We start from the raw sequence: 17,154 nt of genomic DNA, 5'->3' as shown, positions 1-17,154 counted from the left end.
GAAAAAAACAAAAATACAGGCACAAAAGTCAGCACGGAAAGGGACCCATCCATGTGAACTTAATTATGTTATTTAAATCAAAAGAAGCTGATAAAAATGCCTGAAATAGCAGGGCTTGAGGATTGGAAACAGGTTAGAACTCAGCAAAGGAGAGACAAAATATGAATACAGAAGGGGAAGGCAGAAAAATGAAAGTGAAATGGCAAGAAACATAAACATAAAACAGACATGTCTTCCAGGCATATGTAAAGGAAAAGACTAACAACGGCAAGCATGGGTCTCCTCCAAATGGACAAGTAAATTTATACAGGTACAGGTATGCTGTACAGTGATGGCCAGATGTCTGTTGGAAGTGAAAAAACGTTGCTTGGAAGGAGGCCGGAACGAGCAGAAGATCACTGTCCACCCATTTCTTCTCTCCAGAGATGCTGCCTGTCCAAGTTACTCCAGCATTTTGAGTCTACCTTCGATTTAAACCAGCATCTGCAGTTCTTTCCTACACATCACTGTCCACAACTGGCTCAAGTGAGTACTATTTTTTTGTTGCTTCGTGTTGGCCTGGTGTAATGTCTGCTAATGTCTGCCTCACCTTTTCCAAACCCATCTATAACAATGCACATGGCTTACTGCACCTCACCCCACAGTTTAGAGCAATGGCTGTGGTTATGTTTATTCCAGTAGCTCCTCAATATGTGAATTAAATGGTGAAGGCCCAGGGGAATATTAATGCCGAATATTTATTTACAGAAATGACTGCTGTACAATATCATCCGTATCAAATTTTGATTAATCCTGAAGATGGAAACTTTAGCAGGGAGCTTGATGCATTTAAGATATCAACTTCCAACAAACATTTAAATTGTGAGGAACCACTGTTTACACTGTTCTGCATGCTAACTTTGTTAATAAGAAATAATTAAACTACACCAGAGAAAACTGTTAATTGAAATATTAAAGACACGTTTTATTGAAATTCCAGATTTTTAGATAATTTTTTTAAAGTTCCTTTTATAAAAGAAAGCATAGATGCTGAAATTTTCCATTAAGAACTGTTATGTAATTCTGATCATACCTATGCTTGTCTGTCAATGTTGGATGCCAATGTTCCAAAATATTTAGTGCATGGTCTGGCTCTAACGTGATGATTCAACAAGAAATAATTAATTTCTACTGCGAAGATTGTATTACATACAATACATACCTTCGCAGTAGAAATTAATTATTATTTACAAAGGACATCACTGTGAAACATTATTTGGTTATGACATTATGACATTAAGGAGACTTCTGTCAACATAGATAGTTGATCCTAATTTCTGTTCTTTATCTACAAATCAATTCTGTAACTCACAAGACTGTGGGAAACTGTGACTTGTCATTGAAAACTAGTAAAAAATACCAGAATAAATAGGACAAAGACATGATACAACCTCTCAACTTCCTTCTTTCCACTAATGCTACTTAGAGCTACAAAAGCTGAATCCTCTCAACATCCCTGCTTAATTTACATTGAGATACAGTGTAGATAGTATTCATAGTAAACTTCTGTCACTCTGACTCACAGAATGCTTTCAGTAACGTGGCAAGGCTGAAAATCTCTTACTTACAAGGTCAGATAAGTGAGAACTTTCATCCCAACAGGACACCTTGGGCCCAGATACTAACTTGGTGCATCAGCTATTTCTCCATTCACCTTATTTTATTTGATCAGGGTGCATAACATTACAATACAACAATGCCTACATAATAACAACAGTCACAGCAGCTTTATTGGCTGTAAAGTGCTACAGTATGCAGCATCTCAGTTTGTAAAAGCTGGTATACAAATGAGTTTATTTTCCAAACAAAGCTGAAGCAAAGATATTCAAGGGTGATATCAACATTTAAAACAGTGACTTAAGGATTCTTGTTAGTAATGGGTATTAAGCAATATAAAACTGAGGCAAGCAAAGTTAGGAAACAGATTAGCCATAGATTGACGTATGGAAAACTTACTCTTCGGATTGTGAATTTTTGCGGAGATGTTCAAAGTATAAAAGACCGAGAGAATTCACACTCATGGACATTTGGCCGTGTTCACGAACTTCCATTCTAAACGGCTTGGCGACAATTAGAATCTGAGTGCCTCCGTCGACCGTGGCCAGTGTTACAGAGAGTCCATCCCTACATACCATAATCAGACTGGAAAACACAACAGATTGTAAGCAGTGATCCTGCCACAAATGACAACTTTCCATCTAGGACAAGTGCAAGAAACAAATGTAGATAAAATAAAAAACACCCATGCACCTGAAAAGGTATAAAATATCCAATTAATTTTAAAGGCTAACATTCTGTGTATAGGCTAGGGTAGAAATCTAGCCATTACAATCATGTCATTTTTGCAACCACAACACCCATTTCAGTGCTTGTGTTTCAAAGGTAGTCTGCAATCCTCACATTAGTTAAAGCGTTTGCTTCTGTAATAAATAATCTAAGAGATAATTTCAGTCGACCCTACTTAAATAACAAGGTATGGATATAAATATTCAAGAGAATAAATCTCCATCCAGAAATTCACTTTCAATATTTTTTTAAGCATATCTGCTTGACTTTTCCCAATTTTTCAGAATATTTTATTCATTTCATGTGGATATGAGGCAAATAGAAGTATTAAGCGAGTAAAGATGAATCAAAGCTTATAAAGTGAAGACCTATCAGGGTGGTCATTGTGGCCCAGCCTTACAGGGAATGCAGCACCGGAGACTGGGATTCGATCCTGACTATGGGTCTGTACGGAGTTTGTATGTTCTCCCCGTGGCCAGCGTGGGTTTTCTCCGAGATATTCGGTTTCCTCCCACACTACAAAGACGTACAGTTTTGTAGGTTCATTGGCTTGGTAAATGTAAAAATTGGCTCTAGTGGGTGTAGGATAGCGTTAATGTGCGGGGATCGCTGGTCGGCACGGACCTGGTGTGCTGAAGTGCCAGTTTCCACGCTGTATCTCTAAACTAAACTAAACTAATAATTCATGGAGAGTATTATGTGTACAATAGGAAGGTATTAACGAGTTAGTGATGCAGTTGGTAAGACATGTAAGTTCAATACAATCATTAAACCAGTTCCTGCAGTGACTGTATGTTGGCATTAACTTTTGCCATTACTTCTGTCCACTGCCTCCTCATCTTATGTCTGGAGATACAGGAGAATGTCTTTTTGCAGAGGGTGGCGAATCTCAGGTGAATTGCAGGAATACTCCCACCCAGAGTGTTTTGGTGGCTAAATCACCAGAAGTACGAAAAGTGGAGTCAATTAAATTTTTGAAAGATAAAGGAACTGAAGGCTGTGGGGAACTGACACAGGAGAGAATTTAAGGCTGGGGCTTACCAGCCATTATCATATTGAATGGCAGCTTCGATTCAAAGGGCCAAATACTCCAGCTATTTCCTTGCATTCCTTTGTTCTTTTCATGTAACGCCTGTTTCGACTGACATTCAGCTACCATCTATTACAAGTTGCAGCAGTTGTGGAAAAAAAGAAGAGTTTCTACCAGGCTTCATAAGTGGTACAAGGTACCTAACCTTTGAGAGGGAAGTTCATTAATGATAACATCAGGCACTTCATATCTCGGCTTCAATGGATTCAACTCGTTCACTTTTATTCTGATCACATTATTCTGTAGAACAAAGAGCTCCATAAAGAGTGTAACCTGAAATTTAAAGGACAATAAGTATGCTTTTAAACTTTATTTACACACCTGTCTCAATCCATTCAAATCATCATTAATGAAGAAATCAACACACAGATTAATGAAGATGTTGACAACATATAAAGGACATTGCTAAAAGCAGCCTTGGTTTCCGATCATTACATCTTACATGCAAGTGATCTTTACAACTTGAAATCAGCAGTTTGGATTACCTATTGTCAAATTTTCTTCTTATTCATTAGTTAGGAATGAAAATATCATGACTTTTAAAAAGGGGAAGCAATCTGCTCTTGAATATTAGCACCATTGAAATATGACTAAAACGACCTCAATTATCAACATCATTGACTGATCATATTAACCATAACCAATTAAATCCTGACACTGTTTGTATCACATGACACCATAGACTAAGCACATTCTGTAAATAATTCAGTCAGCTGGTTTCTCCCCTTGGTTCATACTATCAACACTTCAGAGCTTTGACCCACTTTGCCCAGCCACAGCCAGCTCCCAGAACACTGCCCCTTTGTGGTCTTCTGCTCTTTACTTACCACGTTCTCTACAATTACCTCTCCCATCTTCCATGACTGGAAGCCACAAGCAGCACACTCGTGGTTTTCTGGTCTGGGGTAATGGCAACCCAGTCCCTCCACTCGGTAAACATCTTATAGAGGTGTATCAAATTATGAGAGGAATAGATCGGGTAGATGCAGTCTCTTGCCCAGAGAAGGTGAATCGAGGACCAGAGGACATGGGTTTAAGTTGAAGGGGAAAAGCTTTAATAGGAATCTGAGGGGTAACTTTTTCACACAAATTTCAGTGGGTGTATGGGACAAGCTGCCAGAGGAGGTAGCTGAGGCAGGGACCATCCCAATGTTTAAGAAGCAGTTAAACAGGTATATGGATAGGACAGGTTTGGAGGGATATGGGCCAAACGCAGGGGCAGGTGGGACTAGTTGGCCGGTGTGGGCAAATTGGGCCAAAGGACCTGTTTCTACTATGTATCATTCTATGATTCTATGCTTTTGATAATATATAAAATGTGGTTGGAATAGAGTTCAAACATGGAAACTTTTTTTCACCACTGAGTCTACACCAAACACTAATCTCACTTACAGCGATCCTTCCCTAATCCTTTTTTATTCTCCCCACATTCCCATCATTCTGAAGAAGAAGGGTCTCGACCCGAAATGTCACCCATTCCTCGTCTCCAGAGATGCTGCCTGTCCCCACTAGTTACTCCAGCTTTTTGTGTCTATCTTCTTATAATGCAGACTGTTCTTTCTCCTTGCATGCTGAAAAGGATGACCTCACATTTTTCCACATTATATTCTCACTAAGTTCATCATGCATTAGATTTTCCAAGAACCAGTGAGCGACCCCAAGTCTGCTGATGCAGGGGTTCAACCTGAAACACTGACTAACACCATCTGCCTCCACAGATACTGCTCGACTTGTTGAATTCTTCCAGCCTTCTGTTTTTTTTTTTAACCACAGGACCAGCCTACCAAACTCAGTCGTTATCACCATGACTAGCATGGTGGACAGACATGGTTCGGATGATCCAGCCTGTCTCATGGGTGGCAACGTCACTGCCCAATGAAATTCCTGCCACAACATGGTGGCACCGTGGAAATGCTGGTAGAGTTGCTGCCTCACAGCTCCAGCAACCAAGGTTCAATCCTGCCTTCAGGTGCTGCCGGGGTGGCTTGTACATTCTCCCTGTGATTGTGGGGGTTTCCCCAGGTTACTCCGATTTCCTTCCACGCCCAAAGATGAGTGGGTCAATAGGTTAACCAACCGCAGTAAGTTACCCCTCAAGTGCAGGTGAGTGTAAAATCTGGAGGATTTGATCGAAAAGTGGATTATAAAGGGGAATATTGTAGGATTAGTGTAAATGGGTGCTTGATGGTTGGCTTGGAATTGGTGTGCTGAATGTGTGCTCTAACATTTGCTTTCTTCGCAGATATTTTTCCTGGTGAGGAGTCTAAAATTTGGAAGTATAGTTTCAGGATAAGGGGTCAACTACGCAAGGCTGAAGAGAAGTATTTGTCCTATAGAACCGTCTACCCCAGAGAGCTGAGGATGCTTTACTCAAGGTTGAGATGGGGAGAATTTTGTACGACAGGATATCAAGCAGGAAAATTGAATATGAGAAGAACATATATAACCATATAACCATATAACAATTACAGCACGGAAACAGGCCATCTCGACCCTTCTAGTCCGTGCCGAACACGTATTCTCCCCTAGTCCCATACACCTGCGTTCAGACCATAACCCTCCATACCTTTCCCGTCCATATAACTATCCAATTTATTTTTAAATGATAAAAACAAAAATAATTACATAAATATTACGTGCAAAATTATGCACACCAAATTAACCTAGTGAGTTACAGCAAGTACCATTGATTTTGCAATGAAATATGCAATCAACTTCGCCTGAGGCAGAAATAATGGTGTCACCATAGGCACACATAATTTCCCACAGAAATTCCACAGGTACTCAGTTTGCCCAAGCTGGCTTCAGTTCACAGCGAGGGTAATTATGTTAATCCCAGACCTTTGGACACAGCTGAGAGTTTCAAGTAAAATATTTAATAATGCAAGTTTAAAAGTTCAGTTGTGAAATGTATGTTTCTTTTTTAAATAATTTAATTCAAATTCCAATTCAATGCAAACATTTCAATGGAATAAAAAAAGGTTTCAAGATCTTTATACTCATTAAAAGCATATGCAATTACATTACATATATATTGTGTACACCATCTCAGTTACCATGTGCAGCTGAGACATCAGCAGTTATCAGGCAACTGAACCATCCTCTCACGAGCTAGAGTACTGATCTCCCACCTACCTCAATAGAGACCTTTGAACTACTTTTAATCAGAGTCTATCTTGCACTAAATGTTATACTATTTATCCTGTATCTATACACTTGGATTACTTGATTGTAATCATGTATAGTCTTTTCTTTGACTGGATAACACACAACAAAAAGTTTTTCACAGTACCTCGGTACCCATGACAATAATAAACAAAACTTTTATGCAATCATGTATAAAAATGATTCACTATGAAATTACACACAGAAAATGTGTTATTTTGTGCTTAAAATATCTGTATTACCGGGACAGCTTTAGATCCATTGGGAAATTAAGACAGAACCCTTTCTCTCTAGTGCTAACCTTATTCTCTTCATTTAGGAGATGCAGTTTGGCTCTGCAATCTGATAATTCAATTGTATCCAGCAAGCCATGATATGGAGAGTTCCCTGGCAATAACTTTTTTTGACGCCTGTAGAAGCAAGAAAAAACATTAAGTTATTGGTGATACATGATGAATTTAATCACCAATCTTCTACACAGATTTAAGTGCTGTGACAACAGTTACCAGGGCTAACAATAGTGGCGTGAGCATTAATGTTCAACCAAGTCTGTCTTATATATAATTTCCTCTTTGTGGCACTTGTACAAATAGGCTGTACTTGGTCACGCAATAAATAGCCACATTCCTTATTTAGTGACTGTAAATTGCTTCAATACTTCCTAAAGTTTCAGCACACAATTTGTTTTTCTCAAAATATTTAATAAAGTCTTCATGTTGCACTCATAAGGACTCTTACAATCATAAGTCTCTTTTCAATTGTATTATAGGCCTTTAGTCAATACATCAATGAACTCACTACTTTACAGTTATTTTCATCCTCTGTCCAAGTCCATCTTAAAATAACTCTTATATTATCCATGCAAGTTATAATATATACTAAGTGCAGTGACTTTACTGAAAAAACTACCTCATTAATTCTTGCATTTCTGGTTTACTTTATTTCTGTCATAAAGACTGAAATAGTCTCATACACTAAACATTATCCAAGAAACCATTCTTTTTGTGTATATTTAGTTGATATATATTTTGTTGTTTAACTATGAAGCAAGAGAGTATTGTTGAATTTGATCTTGCTGTCACTCAACTTCCCCCTTCAGAGTCATTCTAGGTAATTGCAGAGTAGCCATGAAAGAGAAACAGGGTGAGGGGTTGTTGGTTAAAGGGATCTTACAGAAACATATAAATTCTGAATGGATTGGACAGGCTAGATGCAGGAAAAATGTTCCTGATGCAGGGGGAGTCCAGAACCAGGGGTCACAGTTTAAGAATAAGGGGTAGGCCAGGGGTGGGGAACCTGCGGCCATTTAGTGCGGCCTTTTGAATAAATCCAAATTTTGTAGAACAAATCCTTTTATTTTTATTAGTATGTTTTTGTTTGTCTTTCATTCTTTTTTATTTTATTTTAAAATGAACATATTTAAAATACTAAAGAGTAAACGAAGATTCAACAAAATAATCTTCCCCGACTGACGGCCACAATAAAAAAAAGTAAGTCATGAGGGCTAAGTATGCCTAATTGAAGTTTCTTGGATGCGGCCTTATTAGATTACAGCTAACTTAATGCAGCATTCCAACATGAAAAGGTTCCCCACCCCTAGGGTAGGCCATTTAAGACTGAGATGCGGAAACATTTTACACCCAGACAGTTGTGAATCTGTGGAATTCTCTGCCACAGACGACAGTGGAGGCCTATTCACTGGATATATTTAAGAGAGAGTTAGATATACAGTAGCTCTTAGAAATAACGGAATTAAGGGATATGGGGAGAAAGCAAGAACTGGGTACTGATTTTGGATGATCAACCATGATGGCCGAATGACCTACTCCTACACCTATTTTCTATGTTTCTAATTACCTAAAATTGGAGAATTGAAAGTTTATACTGTAGGGTTGTAAGCTACCCGGGTGGAATACAAGGTAATGTTCCTCCAGTTTGCGTGCACCTTCACTTTGGCAATGGAGGAGGTCCAGGACAGCAAGATCAGTATGAGAATGGGATCGTGAGTTAAAAGGGCAATCCAGTAGACCATGGCGAAACAATTGCCGAGTCTATGCTTGGTCTCATCGAAGTAAACAAGGCCATCTCGTGAGCACCAAATACACTAGATGAGCTTAGAGGTGCACATGAACCTGTGTCTCACCTGGAAGGACTGCTGAGGTCACTGGATGGATGTGAGGGAGGAGGTATAGGGAGAGAGAAATACCCAGGCTAATATTTTTCCCTCTCTAGTTCAAACGGTGAGGGCAATGACAGTGTGCCTACACCACAAGAACTAAGGCTAATTCCCTTAACATTTGTTGACCCAGATCTTTCGTATTCAGGTAGCTCCCCTAGTTTATCTTTAATAGATGCTCCATTACTCTTTTAGGTTTAGAAAATATCAATTACAGTTAATCGTCAGAAGGTGGCATCTTTGCTCATGTTTGTTTTAATTTTCCTGGCGAATTGAATGACGTTCTTTAATCTAGTATTTCTATGTAGTAACAAGGCCCCCCTTCAACCTTCTTAAGAAACTACAAAAACAACAAAGGAAGCATGCATCAACTTAGAAAGCCGTAGCTTGTGAATAAAATACAAATACAATAAAGTAAACACACAAGCAAAACTGCAGCAGTTTGCATTCCCTCAAAGCAAGGTCTGTAGGTGCAAACACAAACATCAACATAGTCTTAGTCATACAGCACGGAAATAGGCCTTTCAGCCCAACTTGTCCATGACGCCCACCATGCCCCATCTATGCTTATCCCATTTGCCCGTATTTGCCCTATCCTTGTACTGGTCGGTCCAAGAGTCTTTTAAATGCTGCCACAACTACCTCCTCTGGCAGTTGTTTCCATATATCTATCATTCTCTGAGTGAAAAGGTTGCCCCTCAGGTTCCTATTTAATTTTGCCCCTCTACTTAAACCTACATCCTCTGGTTTTTTGATTCTCCTACCTGATGCAAAAATCTCTGCATTTGCAAAGCAGTCTCTGTGCAACATGACTAAACTGAAAGACAAGCATTGCAATGGATTTATCATTGGTCTCTACCCACTAAGAATGAGTTTCAAATCCAGACCCTGGACTGCAGGAATGAAAGTCACCTATGTTTCAAATATAAAGACCCAAATGTGAAAATAGCATGGCTCTTGAGTAATTGATATTAATCAGTCCCTAAATGTATCCAAAAGTGGCTGATGATGATATTGTGTGAAAGTGTGTCTGCAACATTTTTAATCTTTAAATCATTACACTAAAATGCCTCCTTTGTGACACCCAGTAAGCACAAATCATTTTGCTTCATTTGCAAAGTCAATGCCTTGACTACGAAAAGCATTCAAAGGCCTTGGGCTCCAGCACAAGAGGAACCATTTCAATCAGTCAGCTCAATGTGCCCCAACCTTCAGTACCCAGCAACAGGAAGCAAGAGGGAGAAATAGCTTTGGACTAGTTTAGCAACAAAAGGGAGGCTAAATATAAAAGTAACATCTTGGTTGTGCACATCTGAGAGGTATGCTTTTTCCTGTGAATTCAGGCAGTTTTCTGGACTGAAATGTTCCTGCATCACAATGGTGTTATTTGTTTTAAATGTCCAGGCATACATTTATTGCTGGTATATAAAGGAAGGCATCCTCATCCCCCCTCAACGAAATCCCAGACACCGAGTAATCAAGCCAAATTGGATGTGATTAGCTGAGCTTCCATCATCCCGACGCAAGGGCTTTAGACATAGGACCGTCGGCAGCGGCGATTGTGGAGGGTTCAACGGCCCCGGCCACGTCTGACCACGTGTGAACAAAGGAGGAAGATGATTGAACTTTATTACAGTACCTTCCATCACAGTGAGGAATGTGGATTCCGCTGTGGTGGATGTTTATGTTAAATTTTATTCTATGTGGCTGTATGTATTGTTGCTTTTCACTTAGTATGACTGTATGGCAACTCAAATTTCACTGTACCTTAATTGGTGCACGTGACAATAAATTCGAACTTGAACTTGAATAATCTCTTTCTGTGCTGTAAATTCTTCTGATTCTAAATGCATTTACAGTTGGACTTGCAAGTGTTGAATCAAAAGATCAAATTAAAAAACCTGAAAGCTGTTCTAATTCTATCAAAAACATCCATTGCTCCGATCAGCACAAATCACTGTGGTGACCAAGTCCTCACTTGTATCTCATCTATATCCCACACCTCTGCTCTCGCCCCACCTCCCTTCAGACGGAACAGGGATAGAGTTCCCATAGTTCTTATCTTTCATCTCCCGAGCCTCCGCACCCAGCGCATCATTTTTTAACACATTTCTGTCAGTTACAATGTAACCTGTCACATCTTCCCCCTCCCCACCCATTGCTACTTTCTGCAGGAACCACTTTCTCCATGACTCTCTGGTTTGCTCGTCTTTCTCCACCACCCCTGCCCAGGCACTTTTCTCTTCAACTGCAGGAGGTGTAACATCTGTCCCTACACCTCCCTCCCTCCCTCACTTCCATCCAAGTAACTAAACAATCCTCCAGGTGAGACAGAGACTTTGCCTATGGCATTCGATGCCAATGGCATGAACACTGACTTTTCTCATTTCAGGTAACCTGCACCCCTCTGTCCTTTTCTCCTCCCCCAAACATTCCTTCCACTGGATCCCTGCCACCCCATTTTGCTCATACATCCCCTCCTTCAGTTCCCATCATTCATCACCTTCCTTTCCCATCAGGTTCCACAATCCGCACCCTTTGTTCTCAACTTATCACCTCACAGCCTTTGTAATCTCCACATGCCCCTCCCCTACCCACGTGTGTTATCTGACAATCAACCCATCTTCACCTGTATCCACCTATTGCTTACCAGCTCTTACCGTCGTGTCACCCCATCACCTCTTTAGATTGGCTACTTCCCCTCCACTCTTTTAGTCTGGATATAGGGTCTCCACTCAAATCATCATCTATCCGTTTCCCTCCCCAGCTGCTGCCAGACCCACTGAATTCCTCCAGTTTCTATCCTTTATTTGGTACAGACACCAGTATCTGAAGTCTCTTGTGCCTGCAAGTGCAAGTCACGGCGGAGTGGACAGAGGAAAATTGAGAAAGGGAAATTTGATTCCTGACCTGATTACCTCCAAAAACAGAACTATACCTGTAGAATGCAATGTCTTCAATGGTCTTGAACTCGCTGCTTTCACCTGCCTCTGCAAATGCACTATTAGGGAATGTAAACAGGGAGAAGTCATTGTTGCGTGTACTTCAATATTAAAAATAAAGTTAATAATAGATCAGTATGATAGATGTCAAAGATTAGAGAAATATTCCTTCCTACCGATCAGTATAATATATTTAAAAAAAAAACAGAATTTCTGCTTGGCTTCCAGATCATTCACATACAGCCCAGTGCATCTCATTGCTGGTCAATAGATTTAATGTGGAATATTGCTTTTGAAGAACGGGTCTTACTCAAATCTAGAAACGCATGATATGTCAAACATATTTCTCACATTTGAAGTTAATACAATACAATACAATACAATACAACGGTTTATTTGTCACATTGCACAAAAAGTGCAAGTGAAATGATACGTCAGCAGCGATACAATGATAAAGGGCACACACAAAAACACAATAAATTTTTAACATAAACATCCACCACAGCATTCATCACTGTGGTGGAAGGCACACAATTTGGCCAGTCCTCCTCCATTTCCCCCCGTGGTCGGGACCTCAACCCTCCGCAGCAGTCGCTGCGGGCGTCCAGATGGTAAAAGGACATGGTACAAGTCCAGGTAAGTCCAGAGTCGGCTCTTCCCCACCGGAGACCACAGCTTTTAGTTGGTATAGGCCGGCGGCCGAAGATTTAAAGTTCCCTCCACGTCGCAGCCGTAAGCACCGCAGTCTGCAGGGCCGGCGGTCGAAGCTCCCCTCCAGGGGTGATGTTAAGTCCATACCGGACCCGCGGTAGAAGTTGGCCGCGGGCCGGCGGTGGAAGCTTCTTCTTCCCCCCGGGTCCCCCACGAGGGATCCCGGGCTGTAGACGCCGCGCCAGCTGGAGCTGTGCAGACCGCTGCTTCAGGCTGCCGTCTGCTGCGGGCCAACGAAACGGAGCGCTCCCCTCCAGCGAGCCCCAGCTCCATGCTGACAGTCCACGCTGCACCCGCCCCGGAGCCCCGAGCCCCGGGCGCGTCTCTGGGAAAGGCCGCGCCGATCCTCGCTGTTAGGCCACGGGGGAGGCGACCTGGAAAAAAGTCACCTCTCCTTGGAGGAGGCGGCCGAAACGGTTTCCCCCTCACCCCCCCCCACACAAAACACACTAAGAAACACTAAAAACAGACTTTAAGACATACTAAAAAAATAAAAAAAGTTGAAAAGACTAACACGCTGCTGACAGGGCTGCTGCCAGTGCAGCGCCCCCACCGGTAAATATGTATTTTCAATGCACTTGGTATAATGTGGGAGATATTATATCTGATTGCATAAAATAAGTTGTTTCAATTCAGTCCTCAAATATAATTCGTAAATAGTACTAAGTTTATGGAAGGATTGTACTATATTTTAAATAATGAAAGGAAACTTTAAAAAATGTGTAAACTTAAAAAAAAATCTCAAAATACTATCTATTCCTCCATGCAATAGAGGCCACCATTCAATTAATTGAGTGTATGGCAGCACACAGGTCTGAAGAAGGGTCTCGACCCGAAACATCACCTATTCCTTTTCTCCAGAGATGCTGTCTGACCCGCTCAGTTTCTCCAGCTTTTTGTGTCTATCCGGTTTAAACCAGCATCTGCAGTTCCTTCCTACACAATATCAATTTCTATATTCTTCCAACATTCCCATTAACTTGTGTAAGGAGGATCTGCAGATGCAGGTTTAAACCGAAGATAAGACGCATAAAACTGGAGTAACAACGGGTCAAACAGCATCTCTGGAGAAAAGGAATAGTTGACGTTTCAGATCGAGACCCTTCTTCAGACTGAGAGTCAGGGGAAAGGGAAACGAGAAATGTAACTTCCTTTATGCAGAGTTGCCATGCTTCAACACCATCTTGCTGAATGGCCAAACAGTGAATGGTTCAGTCAGTTGATCAGCCAAATGGCTGTCTCTGTACCTTGTGATTCTGCAAATGATCCACTCAAATTTGATGTAATTTGTTCAACACAGGAATTTGTTACCATGACAAGGTGTCACTTCATTTTCCTGTAACTACTCACTCCCTTGCCATATGTTCTATTCAGAACCATTGTGTTATCAAGTTTTACGTGGGCCAGGCATACCTTTATCAAGTTGTTCTTACCTTTACTCACTTTCCAGGTGTGCTATTAACAGAATTATCAAGATTGATATACGAGATCTTAGAGTTGTACAGCTTAACACTGGACCCTTCAGCCCAACTTGTCCTGCAGACTATGATGCCCATCTATAAAAATGTAGATTTACATTCATCTATAAAAAGTAATTTCTAGTGACCAAGTGACAGCATAATTAAATGGAAATTGCACTTTTCCAGTACCTGGCCTCCTTGAAACTTTCAGAGTGGGCTTCCATCTTAGTTGATTCTGTTTCAATCTTCCTTGTGTCTTGCTAGTCTGTCAACATGGAGTCATTGAACAGGTGGTTTATTTACTGAATTTCCATCTGGCTCTATTGCAGCTGCCACTCATTCTCTCTTGGCCAGTCCCCTCGACTTTGTTGGCCCATCACATGGATGCTGGGATGCGTATTCATACGTTTCAGAAACAGATATTCAGGCCAAAGATCCGCTCTAGTCTATGATCTTTGATTCAGGCTATCAAAATCGAAGGTACACAAAAAAGCTGGAGAAACTCAGCGGGTGCAGCAGCATCTATGGAGCGAAGGAAATAGGCAACGTTTCGGGCCGAAACCCTTCTTCAGACGATTGGATCAAAATCCAATGTGATTTTCAGGGTAAACTGCAATTGCTTAACAGGTAAATTAAAGTTGATATGAGAGAGAAGGAACGTTGACATTTCTTTGTGGTGATTCACGACTTCTAATAGGAATTTTGTGCTCTTTGGGGATGTTTATGCATTCATGCAATGCAATGCGAGATCAATCTTTATTATAGTCTCTGGAGTGAAGGAAATGGGTGACGTTTCGGTTCGAGACCCTTTTTCGGACTCAGAAAGAATGGATTACGGAGAGGATCGAACCAAAGATCATAGAGCGGATCGAACTGTGAGTGAGGGAACCGGGCCTGGTCTGCGGGGAGAGGGACAACCAACCGCGCAGCAGCGCCCCCATGGCGACGGGAGGACCGCGCAGCGACCCCGGCAGCAGCGCCCTCCGGCAGTGGGAGGACTGCGCAGTGGCCTCGGCAGCAGCGCCCTCCGGCGGCGGGAGGACCGCGCAGCGACCTCGGCAGCAGCGCCCTCCGGCGGTGGGAGGACCGCGCAGTGGCCTCGGCAGCAGCGCCCTCCGGCGGCGGGAGGACCGCGCAGCTACCGCGGCAGCAGCAAAGATTATAGAGGACATCCTCTAAGATCTTTGGGCAGCAGCGCCTTGCGGGAGGCGGAAGTGACGGGTCGTTTGTGTGGGAGTGAGGTGGCTGCCGCACCGCAGGGCCGCGCGCGGGTGGGGATGATGTTGGGCCCGGGCGGAGGGTCCAGTTACTTTTACCTTCTCCTGCTCGGCGCTTTTAGCCGGGTCAGCATCGCCGCCGAGGTGTCCAAATGGAGTGTTCCAGTTACGGAGGTAAGTCGGAGAAGGTGCGCAGAATACGCTAGAGAAGGGACAGAAGCGAAAGCGTTACGAGGTCGGGGATAGAGATGCAGAGCTGCCTGGGGGAGGAGGGAGGATTGGCGGGGGGGGGGGGGGGGGGGGGGTAGAGGTGGGACGGTGTAAGGGGGCGATGATGAAAGGGGAGTTGGGAGAGGGGGAAGGAAGGTTTAATTAAGACATGTTTTGTAGAGTGACGCCATGTGGGTTGCTGCAGAGAACATATGTTTCTGACTAGGTAGACACAAAATGCTGGAGTAACTCAGCGGTGCAGGCAGCATCTCTGGAGGGAAGGGGATGGGTGACATTTCGGGTCGAGACCCTTCTTCAGATCCGAAACGTCACCCATTCCTTCTCTCCAGAGATGGTGGCTGTCCCGCTGAGTTACTCCAGCATTTTGTGTCTATCTTCGATTTAAACCAGCATCTATAGTTGTTTCCTACACATATATGTTTCTGACGTGGATAACCCAGTGTATGGGCAATATTTAGGAATTGAACCATTACATAATCCAGGGATGGCCTATATTATGTCTAGTTTTGGGCTTTTTGGAAAATATATTAAAAAATCACCATAGAGGGAGGACAGCAATAATTCACTAGACTGGCTCTGAGATCACTGGTTTGACATGAGAAGAGAATGAGTAGACCAGGACTGTATTCTCCATACCAGGGGGTCATCAACTCAAAATGAGCGGCAGTCTGTTTAGAACTGAGATGAGATGATTACTTAGACTGAGGGTGGTTCCTTTGGAATTATTTAGTCTGTAGAGCCTTGAATGATTTTATCCATCAAATACAAAGCAATAGATTTCTGGTTATTGAGTCGAGTATTTAATAGTTATGTACCGACAATGGAACAATGATATTCTTGCTATAAAGGAAGTAAAGAGATGTGGGCTAGTGTTGGAAAATGGAACTGAAGTAACAGATCTGCCATAATCCTAAAGAATGGCGTGTTAGGCTGGAAGGGTTAGATGCTCTACTTGACTCCTGTTTGTTATATTCTCAACAGTATAATACATTCAGAAAATGTTGGGAAGAAGGGTGTCGACCCAAAATATCACCCATTCCTTCTCTCAAGAGATGCTGCCTGTCCTGCTGAGTTACTCCAGCATTTTGTGTCTTTCTCCAGTGTAAATCATCATCTGCAGTTCCTTCCGACACATTTCGTCCACAGTGGATGATAGCTGATCCTTTTCTAGGACGGCTACACGAAGAGTTGCCACTCTCCACGGACTATTATGTTCTCCCAAAGCAATAGTGCAACCTCCCTCCTCGTTTACCTCCATCCGTCACACCAAAACATTGAGCCTTTTCTGTTGTTTCCAATATCCACATAATTGGATAATAGTGTTAGTTGCAAATATGTTGGGGGGGTTTTTGGATAACGTGATTAGCAGGAGGAACCAGACCATGTAGTGAATTTGAATTTTCAATGCCATTTGAGAAGGTGCGTGCAAAATGTTACCTTGCATAAGATACCCATCCATGGTACTGAGCACTATGTATCTGCATGGATAGATGATTGGTAAACTGTCAGAAAATAATCTACCGGTCAGTTTCAGGTATTAGTAAAGTGCCATAAGAGATAGTTTCTGGGCTCTAAGCAACTTTATCTGTATTACTGACTTAGCTGAATGAAATAATTGTACATAGATAGAACAGTAATCTGTAAGGAGGATGCAAAAAAAGGTTCAAGATTTGGACAGGGTAAGTGAATGGGTAGGTGAAGTTAATTTAGGAAATGTGATGGTATTCAATTTGGTAGGAAGAATAGAACAGTTGATTAGTATTTTGACAATATATGGCCAAAGAATGAAGGTGTTCAGATAGATCTGAAGAGACTGATCAATCCAGCTGGTAGAGCT

The 17,154-nt window shown here is 41.9% G+C and overlaps 2 protein-coding genes across 7 annotated transcripts in view; one reads left to right on the top strand and one right to left on the bottom strand.

Moving 5' to 3' along the window:
• Positions 1–14,779, bottom strand: part of LOC129700442 (neutral alpha-glucosidase C-like) — a 58,166-nt gene extending 43,387 nt beyond the window's left edge. For 3 of the 5 annotated variants that reach the window (XR_008724062.1, XM_055640930.1, XM_055640934.1), the window contains exons 1-5: positions 14,059–14,779; positions 11,695–11,757; positions 6,882–6,990; positions 3,561–3,688; positions 1,996–2,181 (exon numbers count right to left, since the gene is read on the bottom strand). Coding sequence is in view for 4 of the 5 variants with exons in the window: in XM_055640930.1 (XP_055496905.1) it covers positions 1,996–2,181; positions 3,561–3,688; positions 6,882–6,990; positions 11,695–11,757; positions 14,059–14,093 (521 nt within the window). In the remaining variant the exon portion in view is untranslated. The remainder of the gene's footprint in view (positions 1–1,995; positions 2,182–3,560; positions 3,689–6,881; positions 6,991–11,694; positions 11,758–14,058) is intronic. The other 2 variants (XM_055640932.1, XM_055640931.1) reach the window with 2 other exon arrangements.
• A 110-nt stretch (positions 14,780–14,889) lies between these two features.
• Positions 14,890–17,154, top strand: part of LOC129700443 (transmembrane protein 87A-like) — a 56,895-nt gene continuing 54,630 nt past the window's right edge. Inside the window, exon 1 of one of the 2 annotated variants that reach the window (XM_055640936.1) lies at positions 14,890–15,260. In XM_055640936.1, coding sequence (XP_055496911.1) covers positions 15,147–15,260 — 114 coding nt within the window. In that variant the 5' untranslated portion in view covers positions 14,890–15,146. The remainder of the gene's footprint in view (positions 15,261–17,154) is intronic. The other variant, XM_055640935.1, reaches the window with a different exon arrangement.

The sequence above is a fragment of the Leucoraja erinacea genome, chromosome 9 (genome assembly GCF_028641065.1).
Source record: "Leucoraja erinacea ecotype New England chromosome 9, Leri_hhj_1, whole genome shotgun sequence".
Classification (NCBI taxonomy): domain Eukaryota; kingdom Metazoa; phylum Chordata; class Chondrichthyes; order Rajiformes; family Rajidae; genus Leucoraja; species Leucoraja erinaceus.
This window is presented reverse-complemented; position numbering and strand designations above follow the sequence as displayed.